Raw genomic sequence first — 13,005 nt, forward strand, 5'->3', positions numbered from 1 at the left:
AAACATGTCACTGTCATTAGTACACTTTAGCCCTAGCAGGGATTGAGCACATAAACATGTCACTGTCATTAGTACACTTTAGTCCTAGCAGGTACTGAGCCTATAAACATGTCACTGTCATTAGTACACTTTAGTCCTAGCAGGTACTGAGCCTATAAACATGTCACTGTCATTAGTACACATTGACCTAGCAGGGACTGAGCACATAAACATGTCACTGTCATTAGTACACATTGGCCTAGCAGGGACTGAGCCTATAAACATGTCACTGTCATTAGTACACTTTAGTCCTAGCAGGTACTGAGCACATAAACATGTCACTGTCATTAGTACACTTTAGTCCTAGCAGGGACTGAGCATATAAACATGACACTGTCATTAGAACACATTGGCCTAGCAGGCACTGAGCACATAAACATGTCACTGTCATTAGTACACTTTAGTCCTAGCAGGGACTGAGCACATAAACATGTCATTGTCATTAGTACACTTTAGCCCTAGCAGGCACTGAGCACATAAACATGTCACTGTCATTAGTACACTTTAGTCCTAGCAGGGACTGAGCCTATAAAAATGTCACTGTCATTAGTACACTTTAGTCCTAGCAGGGACTGAGCACATAAACATGTCACTGTCATTAGTACACTTTAGTCCTAGCAGGGACTGAGCATATAAACATGTCACTGTCATTAGTACACATTGGCCTAGCAGGTACTGAGCACATAAACATGTCATTGTCATTAGTACACTTTAGCCCTAGCAGGGACTGAGCACATAAACATGTCACTATCATTAGTACACTTTAGCCCTAGCAGGGACTGAGCACATAAACATGTCACTGTCATTAGTACACTTTAGCCCTAGCAGGGACTGAGCACATAAACATGTCACTGTCATTAGTGCACTTTAGCCCTAGCAGGGACTGAGCACATAAACATGTCACTGTCATTAGTACACTTTAGCCCTAGCAGGGACTGAGCACATAAACATGTCATTGTCATTAGTACACTTTAGCCCAGCAGGGACTGAACACATAAACATGTCACTGTCATTAGTACACTTTAGCCCTAGCAGGGACTGAGCCCATAAACATGTCACTGTCATTAGTACACTTTAGTCCTAGCAGGGACTGAGCACATAAACATGTCACTGTCATTAGTACACATTGGCCTAGCAGGGACTGAGCCCGTTTATATATATGTCGCTACCTTTAGTACAAATTTGTCCTAGAAATGACTTGGTGTTGCTTGATATCATGTGCCTTGCAGTGTCTGCCAATCTTATAACAGTTATGAAATGTTATAGATAAGCTGTTTTGCGTGTACACAACGAGTTGATTGAGCAGCTTAAAGATCTTAATATTCCAAACGCCAAAGGGGATAAAGCTCAGGATTAAATAGCACGATATATTTACACTGTGTTTCTCCGCTTGCCAAGTGGTAGCTGGATCTGAAAGTTACGGAGTTGAGCTGCTGCCGCACCTTATATTATATTATCTGCATTTCTCATTATATACGAATACTAACTTGATAAATTATTATTTAAAAGGAATTATAAACAAAGATGTATTCAAAATGATTAGCCTAAAAATATGTAGATGTATTAAAAATTATATTAGTTATTGAAGAAATAAGTGTAAAGTTATAGTTTTTATAAAATACTTTCATTTTTAAAAAGAGTGATGTCATATTAAAACTTAGGCTTCCTATATCGGCCATATGTGCTTAGCTACCAATCAGCAGCAAACTCCCAGTAGAGAATTGCTGCTTCTAAGCCTACCTAAGTATGCTTTTTAACAAAGGATGGCAAAGGAATGAAGACAATTTAATAATAATATAAGTTAGAAAGTTGTTTAAAATTGCGTCTTCTACCTGAATCATGAAAGTTTAAATTTGACTTTACTGTCCCTTTAAGCCCAATTTGACATCTTTATATTCTACACAGGCATTGTTTGCACACTTCTATCTGTCCCTTGTTATCCTCAGCATAAGAGATCACATAAGGAAAATATAGGTTTCGTTATAACAGCGAACATTACTTTATAGAAAATCAGGGGAATTGGAAAAGCCCACAATTTTCAGTGTTTAATTACATTGCAAAGTTCTTCATTACACATAATTAAAGGGACATGAAAACCCCAAGTTTTTCTTCCATGATTCAGACAGAGCATACCATTTTAAACAACTTTACTTTTATTATCAAATATGATTTTTTTCTCTGTATCCTTTGTTGAAGGAGCAGCAATGTACTATTGGGAGCTAGCTGAACACAGGTGAGGAAATGAAAAGAGGCACATATTTGCAGCCACCAACCTGCAGCTTGCACCCAATAATGGGTAGCTGGTCCTGAATCTACCTAGGTATGCTTTTCAACAAAGGATACCAAGTGAATGAAGCAAATTAGAGTAAAATGTAAAATGGAAAGTTGTTTAGAAATTGCATCCTCTGAATCATGGCAGTTTCATTTTGACTTTACTTTCCCTATTTTATCATTTAATACAACACATCAAGACACTACTAGAAAATAAAGAAAGTGCTTAGCTAGATTACCAATTCAAGGACCACTGTATACAGTAGCATTTCATAATTAACACGTGCAAAATAAAAAGACAATGTAATAACACTTGCTCTGAATATCAAATAAGCAGCAGATTTTTTTTTTTTCTGACAAATTTATTTTTTCCTCATTTGCTGGCCCCCTGTATCATGTGACAGCCATCAGCCAATTACAGACTAGTATACCTATATCCTGTGAAATTGTGCACATGCTCAGTAGAAGCTGTGCGTTAGTGAGTATATAAAAAGAATGTGCAAAATTTGATGATAGAAGTAAATTGGAAAGTTTCTTAAAACAGTAGGCTCCCTCTGAATCATGAAAGTTTAATTTTGATGTTAGTGTCCCTTTAAACAATTTACTTGGTTGACAGCAGATACTGAGTCAGGTTAAAAGAAAGTTTATAGGGAGTAGTCAGCGACGCAGTGGTGAGTGCATTCGTCCTATTATCATTGGGCTTGGGCATTGCTTTGTGGGAGTGGCAGTGTTAGGTTTTGGGAGAGGAAGCAATAATTAATATGTTCCAGGATGTAAGATCTCAGCATCTTAAACATGAACTAGCTAGAAATGGCTCTGGTCTTACTGAGCGAAAAAGAACCAACTTATTATCCCATTAATGGTAATTATGTCACTTTTGTTCCTACATGGGACTGAATCTTTAACCCATTAAACATGTCACTGTCATGAGGTTACTTTGTCCATACATAGCAATGACTCTTTAACCCATTAAAGGGACATTAAATACTAAATAAACGCTAGATAGAATGATGCAGAGAAAAGATTAATACAAGTAGATGTATTTTTTAAAGTTTCATTAGTTGTTTAAATATTGACAAAATAAGTGTAAAGTTTTAGTGTCTATAAAACAGTGGGGGCTGCCATGTTGTAACTTAGGTTACCTTCTCTGCTGTGACCAATTAGGTATAGTTATAAATAGGTCACTAGAGTGTGCAGCCAATGGCTGTGTGGGATATAACAGTGTTCTGCACTTCCATTTCCAACAGGAACTGAAAAGCTCACAATTTCAGAATGGGATTACAGAAAAAGGGAACAAAATACATAATGAAAGTATATTGCAGAGTGTATATGTATGTATATATATATATATATATATATATATATATATATATATATATATATGATTTATCATTTCATATTATCATCATCTTAAAGTGTTTATTGTCCCTTTTATTTGGTCATATTGCTCCTACATGGAACTGACTTTTTTCCCAATTAAAGAGTTCATTGTCACTCATTAGGTTACTTTGTTCCTTCTTGAGACTAATCCTTAAAGGGACACTGAACCCAATTTTTTTCTTCTTTTGTGATTCAGATAGAGAATGCAATTTTAAGCAACTTTCTAATTTACTCCTACTATCACATTTTCTTCATTCTTTTGGAATCTTTATTTGAAAAGCAAGAATGTAAGTTTAGATGCCGGGCCATTTTTGGTGAACAATCTGGGTTGTTCTTGCCGATCGGTGGATAAATTCACCCTCCAATAAACAAGTCTTGCCAAGGGTTCTGAACCAAACATTTGCTGGCTCCTTAGCTTAGATGCCTTCATTTTCAAATAAAGATAGCAAGAGAACAAAGAAAAATTGATAATAGTAGTATATATATATATATATATATATATATATATATATATATCCAAGCAATTTCCAGCCCAGCCCACCAAGAGGCAACCGCCTGGGTGCAAATATAAGCAATATGAGTAAACAAAATCAAATGCACTCTCAGCATGCTGATTAAGGGGTTGTGAACCCCGAAAACGTTCCATTAAAGAATCTTGTGGGAGACCTGAGAGTGCATTTGATTTTGTTTACTTATATGTATAGATATATATTGTACCAAATTACTATCAGATATATGTAGAAATATGTATTTATGAATATATAGAACATATTCTGCTATGTGAAGAACAAAGGAATAAGAAATATTCATATTTTCATGTCGGGTTAGCACACTTGAGAATATGTGATCGGGTAAGTGCGCAAGTCGGGTGTTCTGATACTGATACTTCTATGGGGGGAAATGTTAATGCGCACAAATATTCTGACTTCGTTTTTTTGCGCACATCAGGTTAGCACTCAAGCGATACATTTATACTTTCAACTTGTAATACGCTAGCTAACACCTGCAGAAAGCTTACTTCTAGTGCTTTTAGCGTGCGAGTGAGAGCGTTAAATAGTGCTCCACTCTTAATCTAGCCCTAAACATGTCACTGTCATTAGATAGCTTTGTTCCTTCTTGGGAGTGATCCTTTAACCATTTAAACATATCATTGTCATAAGGTTGCTTTGCCACTAAATGTTACTGAACCTTTAACCCGGTGATGGCCAATTTCCTGACACATGCAAGCCAAAGATTAATATTTTAAAAGCCTTGAGGTCACATGTAATTCTAATAATAATAATAATAATAATAATAATGTTTCCTTAAAATTTTATGTAGGTAAGTTTGCAGGGTGCCATTTATCTGCTGTTCACTTGAGTTGGAGCCACGTTGTTTGCCCATGCACCCAGAAGTCCCCAAAGGACACATTTTTAGTTCCACTTATTCCTAGGACCCCAAAAACTATATGGGAGTGACCCTTTAATTAAAGGAGTAATTGGCTTTAATTCACATAGATCCTAAACAGAAGAGACTGCATTTTAAAATCCTGTACACTAAGTTTTTCTAGTCTATAACTCACCTACTGTGGTTACCAAAGTGCTGGAGAAGAAAAAAGATGATGCTAAGTCCCAATTACTATCATTTGAAGCTTCATAAAGGACGGACACCCCAAATTTGTTGGCATTTATCACTTTTTCCAAAAAGTGCTCCAGACTGCTCTCGTTGACACACGGGCTCATCTGTAGGAATTCAATCTTGAGCCTTCTGAGTTCATCTCGTAGGTTTTCCTCATATGGCTTCTCAATGGTGGATACTACCAATGCCCCGAGTAAAAGATATGCCACATACCCAACGAAAAGTAGAGTGAGCACCAGCCAAGACTTCATGACAGTGCTAAAAAGTGGAATGGAGAAGATAGAGAAGATACATTTTTAGCTAAAAAGACAATAGACTACAAAGAATCTCAGGAGGAGACATTAACCAGACACCTCCTCAATATTCCATACAATTATAGTGCCTACAAACTTTTTGTCTCCTCAAGATGTTGTTTGGTCTAGGTAGGTTAAAGAGCGTTGTCTCAAAATACATCACTACCAAATTGGTTATCTGGGGGCAAAACATCTCTTATAGAAGCTGTCTAATTATGATTTAGTCTGACATTTATGTTTTTTTTACTTTTCAAGAGGACTTATTTTATTTGGGCTAAGATGGCTAAATAGTATTGCCAGTTGCCTATCTTACACTCTAGAAGTCATATAATTATGGTTTAAATATATTGCTCCATATATTCCCTAGAAGATACATCATTAAAAAAGTTCACACTATGCCAAACGTCTCACCAATAAGCCAAATAAGTCAAGTTTAAACAAGCATAGAAATGTGTTGAGTTCTATTATATATATTATAATGTATATAGTATTTTGTGCTTGTCTAGCCTGGCTCAAAAAGTATATGTAACTTCTGATGGACTTTCCTTAATCTTTTTGTAAGCTCCACCATTTTCATCGAGGTAGTCCTTGTTTTGTGAATATAGTTTGTAGTTAACTTTCTGTAATGTGATACATCCAAACGTCTAATTTTTACAAGAAAGGAGGTATTATTCTGTATGCCGTTATATTATTGGACCTCGTAAAGAAACATTTTATCTTGGAAACTCTAGTGTCAAACACCAGAGAAATGTGTTTCCAAGAGGAATAAATGTATGAAAACAGATGTCTCCATGGTAAACAAGACATAACGTTTCCATTCTCTTAAAGGGACACTGAACCCAAATTTTTTCTTTCATCATTCAGATACAGCATGCAATTTTAAGCAACTTTCTAATTTACTCCTATTATCAATTTTTCTTCGTTCTCTTGCTATCTTTATTTGAAAAAGAAGGCATCTAAGTTTTTTTTTGGTTCAGACCTATGGACAGCACTTTTTTTTATTGGTGGATGAATTTATCAGCAAGGACAACCCAGGTTGTTCACCAAAAATGGGCCAGCATCTAAACTTACATTCTTGCATTTAAAATAAAGATACCAAGAGAATGAAGAAAATTTGATTATAGGAGTAAATTAGAAAGTTGCTTAAAATTTCATGCTCTATCTGAATCACGAAAGAATTTTTTTGGGTTCAGTGTCCCTTTAAATTGATATGAAACCTAATTTTTTTTTTCTTTTATTAAAGGAATGTGAAGCCCAAATTTTTTCTTTCATGATATAAACATGCAATTTTAAACATCTTTTTAATTGACTTCTATTATCAATTTTTCTTTGTTCTCTTGGTATCTTTTGTTGAAAAGCAGGGACATAAATGCTTAGGAGCCAGTCCAGCCCAGTTATCCATATGCAAAAGTACTAGCCACCAATCAGCAGTTATCTCTCAGCAGTGCATCGCTGATCCGAGCCTACCTAGGTATGCTTTTTTTTTTTTTTTTACACAGGTTACCAAGAGAACAAAGTAAATTAAATAAAAGAAGTTGTTAAAAATTGCACTCTCTAGCCAAATGATGAAAGTTTAAAGGTACAGTCTAGTCAAAATGTAACTTTCATGATTCAGATAGAGCAGGAATTTTAAGCAACTTTTTCATTTACGCCTAGTATCAATTTTTTTCTTCGTTCTCTTTGTATCTTTATTTGAAAAAGCAGGAATGTAAAGCTTAGGAGCCGGACCATTTTTTGGTTCAGCACCTGGGTAACGCTTTCTGATTAGTGTCTAAATGTAGCCACCAATCAGCGAGTGCTACCCAGGTTCTGAACCAAAAATGGTCCGGCTTCTAAGCTTACATTCAAATAAAGATACCAAAAGAATGAAGACAAATTGATAATAGGAGTAAATTAGAAAGTTGTCTAAAATTGCTGCCCTGTCTGAATCATGAAAGTTTAATTTTGACTAGACTGTCCCTTTAATTTTGACTAGACTGTCCCTTTAATTTTGACTTTACTATTCCGTTAAATATTACTTTGTTGTGGGATATATAGCAATCGATTTGACTACTCCTTTTGGGGATGACTAAAAAAACAAACAAAACATCAGCTTCTATAAGTGATGTCACATTTATTTGTAATATACTCCCTAGCTGTCTACATTGTCTCAATAATGAATAAGCACTCTAATCCTGGTAAAATATTGTTCTATCATTTCTTTTTTTTTTTTTCCCACTCACCTCACTCTCAAGATCACGTTGTCACAATTTGTATTACCCTTTTTAAAAGTTTTCTCCTTGTTTTACAGGGAATATCTTTATTCCTGACTCTCTTTATTCTCATCCACACGTCTGAGGTCTGTAACTTTTCCCAGATCTCTCCTCTCTTTGTCTTTTTAAAAGACTGTCTCTGTTCAAATTCTCCAAATGTCTCTTAGTTCTTTTAACTGTTTCTTGACTCTGTGACACAAAATGCTGTCCTGTGTCACCTTTAATCTCCCACACGTTCCAAACTGGTTTTCATCCTTTGTCTAATTCACTTCTGACTCTGACCAGCTCTGGCCGAATAAACAAAATCTTTAGCTGGGAGGAAAAGTCAGAACTTCCTGAACACAAAAAAAAAAGAGAGGGGAGGGAGGCAGGCAAGTCAACTATACAGAGGGAGGAGAGACTGAAAGGGTGTGGTAAGAGGAAGAGGTTGCAAATGTGGAGAGACAAGTGAAATAGGGCAAGATAAAGTGACAGCCACAAGTAATAGAGAAATGTATAGAAGTAACTCAAATGGTAGATATAGACAGAAATGTGTAGATGTTGTACTTGTTTTAATGTATGTACATCTAATAGAGTGTATTTTATTATTGTTTTCATATATTTTCAAGGGACATTAAACACTTTGAGATGTTAATATAAAATGATAAATCATATATATATATATATATATATAAACTCTACAATATACATTCATTATTTATTCGGTCCCCTTTTCCTGTAATTCCATTCTGAAATTGTGAGCGTTTCAGTTCCTGTTAGAAATGGAAATGCAGAACTTTGTTATATTCCACACAGCCATTGGCTGCACACTCTAGTGACCTATTTATAACTGTTTCTAATTGGCCACAGCAGAGAAGGTAATTTAAGTTACAACATGGCAGCTCCCATTGTTTTATAGACACTAAAACTTTACACTTATTTTGTCAATATTTAAACAACTAATCAAACGTTAAAAATCTACATGTTATTCTCAGACTAATCTTTTCTTTTCATGCGTCATTCTACCTAGCATTTATTTAGTGTTTAATGTCCCTTTAATGCATGTTCCTGTGCTAAATAAACCAACCTTTTCTTGTCCAGCTTAACCCTTTCACGCCGTTATGCCGTTGTATTCCTTTACAAAGGCACTGGGCTTTAAAGCCGTTATGACGGAATACAACGTCATCGCCAACGGCTGTCCTGAAGCCTACTGCGCTTGCAGAATTTGATCGCGGTTTGGAGGGGGTTCCTGACTTCATAGGGACGTCCCCCAGACCCGATCCCATAATTGAAATTTCAATTTGTCTACATCGGAACATTGTTCCGATGTAGACTTTATAACCCGGTCTCGAAAGGGTTAAAGGGACATGAAACCCAAAATATTTCTTTCATGGTAAAGATAGAACATACAACTTTCCTATTTACTTCTATTAAATAAGTTGCTTTGTTCTCTTGGCATCCTTTGTTAAAGGAGCAGTAATGCACTACTAGGAGCTAGCTGAACACATCGAATGAGCCAATGACAAGAGGCATATATGTGCAGCCACCAATCAGCAGCTCCCAGTAGTGCATTGCTGCTCTTGAGTCTACCTAGGTATGTTTTTTAACAAAGGATACCAAGAGTACAAAGTAAATTAGATAAAAGAAGTGAATTGGAAAGTTTTTTTAAGTTTGGACTCTTTGTAAAACATAAATTAAAACAACACAAAATTATAAGAAATTGATCAATGTGGACTTTATTAATTGATCTTTATGTTAATACTAAAGTCAAAATGAAACTTTCATGATTCAGAAAGAACACGCAATTTTATACAACATTTCAATTCACTTCCATTAATAAAATGTACAGTCTTTCTGAGGCACCAGCTGATACTGAGCATGTGCAAGAATTCACAGTGTATGGAGTTTGTGATTGGCTGATGGCTGTCACATGATACAGTCAGAAGGAAAATTGAACTAACTTCGAAATTTGCCAGAAAAAAAAAAATCTACTAGCAATGTTACGAGCTTAGAAACGTGCACGTGTCTTTAGCACTCTATGGCAGCAGAGTTTGCAAGTATGTACAAAATTGCTATAAACATTGTTGCAAACATTTCTGCTAGTTGGCTAAAGACACGCTCCTGAGCTCACCTTGAATTACTCTTTAACAAAGGATACTAAGATAACAAAGCAAAATTGATCATAGAAGCAAATTGGAAAGTTGTTTAAAATTTCATGCTGTATCTAAATCACAAAAGTTAAATTTTGACTTTACTGTCCCTTTAATGGTCTTTATAAACTTTATTTAAACACAAACAGCCGTCATGATCAATACTGAAAAGGGCATTTGTAGTGAAATAAATGCATGAACTAATTTGTTTGAGTGCACAAATACTAGGACTTTCTAAATTTTGTCAGCATGGGAAAAAAAACAAGTCACGTGGGCAGCTTTTTCTAAAAAAAGAGAACTGAACCTGGAAATCTCAGTGAGCGGCGAGCTGTCTCCCACAGAGAATAATAAAGCTCTCTAGAACTGAGAATTTTTCAGGGAAGAGTGAGTGTGAAAGGTAGCAACTGGCACTGATTTAAGCTTTGCATACAAAGTGGTTAAACACATAGGTAAAGTTCTTCTTAGAAGGAGGTTACACATGGTGATAGGCGGAGTCATGCAACTTCCACTTCTGATTGGCCACTGGCTGTGTCCTGCTCTGTAGCTGCAGCTCTTGACACATATACTTATTTACACTTTCACACTAATACACATACACAAAGCCATTAATATACCCTGACTATTACTAAATATACACAGTAATTTACACCACCTTATGTATACACACACTAATTTTCAAACACAAAGCCATTAATATACACTGGCTCTTACTAATATACACAGTCATTTATACCACCTTATTTATATACACACACTGTCATTAATATACATACAAATAATAATTTATACACATTTATGTATATATGCAGTAATATACACATACATTCATATACAAACACACAAATATACACTCCTTTTATACATATGCACAGTATACACCCACACCAATATACAAACACAGTTAAGTATACACATTATTATTACAAATATACTAATATACACTCCTATATATATATATATATATATATATATATATATATATATATATATATATATATACACACACACAGTATACTCTCACATTAATATATATATATATATATATATATATATACACACATTCATATACACTCCTTTATACATATAAACAGTATACACTCACACTAATATAAACAAATTAATATACACTCCTTTATACATATAAACAGTATACACTCACACTAATATACACACATTAATATACACTCCTTTATACATATAAACAGTATACACTCACACTAATATACACACATTAATATACACTCCTTTATACATATAAACAGTATACACTCACACTAATATACACACATTAATATACACTCCTTTATACATATAAACAGTATACACTCACACTAATATACACACATTAATATACACTCCTTTATACATATACACAGTATACACTCACACTAATATAAACAAATTAATATACACTCCTTTATACATATAAACAGTATACACTCACACTAATATACACACATTAATATACACTCCTTTATACATATAAACAGTATACACTCACACTAATATACACACATTAATATACACGCAGACACACACTCAGTAATACACACTCCCCTTTGGTTAGTCACACATAATTAGGGTTGCTAGCTGTCCTCTACTAAAATACTGGATAATCTACAAGTGACACAGCTCGGGTTGTAGCATCACACTATTTTCCCTTCCCAAAGTTTTACCCTAAAAGGGACAGTCTACTCCAGAATTTAAGAGTTTAAAAAGTTAGATAATCCCTTTATTACCCATTTCCCAGTTTTACATAACCAACACTGTTAAATCAATATACTTTTTTTTACCTCCTTGATTACCTTGTATCTAAGCCTCTGCAGACTGCTCCCTTATCTCAGTTCTTTTGACAGACTTGCATTTAAGCCAATCAGTGCTGACTCATAAATAACTCCACGGGGAGTAAGCTCAGTGTTATCTATCTAGCACACGTGAACTAGCACTGTCTAACTGTGAAAAACTGTCAAAATGCACTGAGATAAGAGGCGCCCTCCAAGGGCTTTGAAATAATTTTATGATCCTACCTAGGTTTAGCTTTCAACAAAGAATACCAAGAGAACAAAGCAAATTAGATGATAAAAGTAAATTGGAAAGTTGTTTAAAATTACATGCCCTGGCTCTGTCTTCCAGTCCCACAGTGTTTGGCGGTGGGTTAAGCGCGCCATCCCCGCTCTCTGGGGGTAGATAACTGGACAAGCTAGAACATCGCTCCTGGAGCCCAACAGTGATAAAATCCACCTCACTGTGAAGACAAAATAAACTTGTAAAAGAATCCTAAAAATACTTTTTCCACACTGGCTACCGTTACACTGAAAGGAAAACAAGGCTAAAGGTATCGTAACCACAAATAGACTGTTCTTTTTCCCTTCTCCCCTTTTTTTTCCTTTTTTTTTTTTCTTCTCACGCTGCAAAAGCGATATTTAGTGGAGGGACTGGGTTAATGCAAACTCTGCAATACATACTGAGTATTCCGGTTCTCAGCGCACCGAAACAAGGTAATATTGAAAATTAAAAATTCCAGCTCTCCTTTTTTTTTCTTTTTTCCCTTTTTCTGCTGCCTTAATTCCCCACTACACCCATCGAGGAACAGCGCTATACGGGCAATTATACAAAGAAAAATCCTCTCCGGAATTACCTGAGGCTCCCTCTGTTACCTTGCGCTTGGAGACTCTCCCCCCTCTCCCACTGGTGCTGCGTGAGAGGGGGTGAAGGGTGGAGCCTGCTGAGATCGGGGAACACGCTCAGTGCAGTATCAGCGGACCGCTGCCCGGACCATGCTTCCTCCCCTCCCGCCGCTGATGTGAAAGAGGCGGTGAGGCTATTGTCGCCCGCAGTTGAAGACCCAATCAGTCTGAATAAACAGGAGGGAGGCTTGGTGCATACAGCACTTCAGGTAAAGCGGCCTTGCTACGGAGACTTAGCGAGACCTTATCTACAGTAAACCAGAGATCTGAGAGGAGGTAAGACTTCAGCTGCTTCTTTTTTTGAATGGTATATGGGGAGGTACGAGGACTGTACAAA

At 35.9% G+C, this 13,005-nt stretch overlaps 1 protein-coding gene across 1 annotated transcript in view; it reads right to left on the reverse strand.

Moving 5' to 3' along the window:
• KCNK6 (potassium two pore domain channel subfamily K member 6) overlaps positions 1 to 8,208 on the reverse strand; it is a 37,444-nt gene extending 29,236 nt beyond the window's left edge. The window contains exons 1-2 of the mRNA XM_053721806.1: positions 7,823 to 8,208; positions 5,252 to 5,565 (exon numbers count right to left, since the gene is read on the reverse strand). Of these exons, the coding sequence (XP_053577781.1) occupies positions 5,252 to 5,558 (307 nt within the window). The 5' untranslated portion in view covers positions 5,559 to 5,565; positions 7,823 to 8,208. The remainder of the gene's footprint in view (positions 1 to 5,251; positions 5,566 to 7,822) is intronic.
• Between the last annotated feature and the right edge of the window lie 4,797 nt (positions 8,209 to 13,005).

The sequence above is a fragment of the Bombina bombina genome, chromosome 7, assembly GCF_027579735.1.
Source record: "Bombina bombina isolate aBomBom1 chromosome 7, aBomBom1.pri, whole genome shotgun sequence".
NCBI classification, from domain to species: domain Eukaryota; kingdom Metazoa; phylum Chordata; class Amphibia; order Anura; family Bombinatoridae; genus Bombina; species Bombina bombina.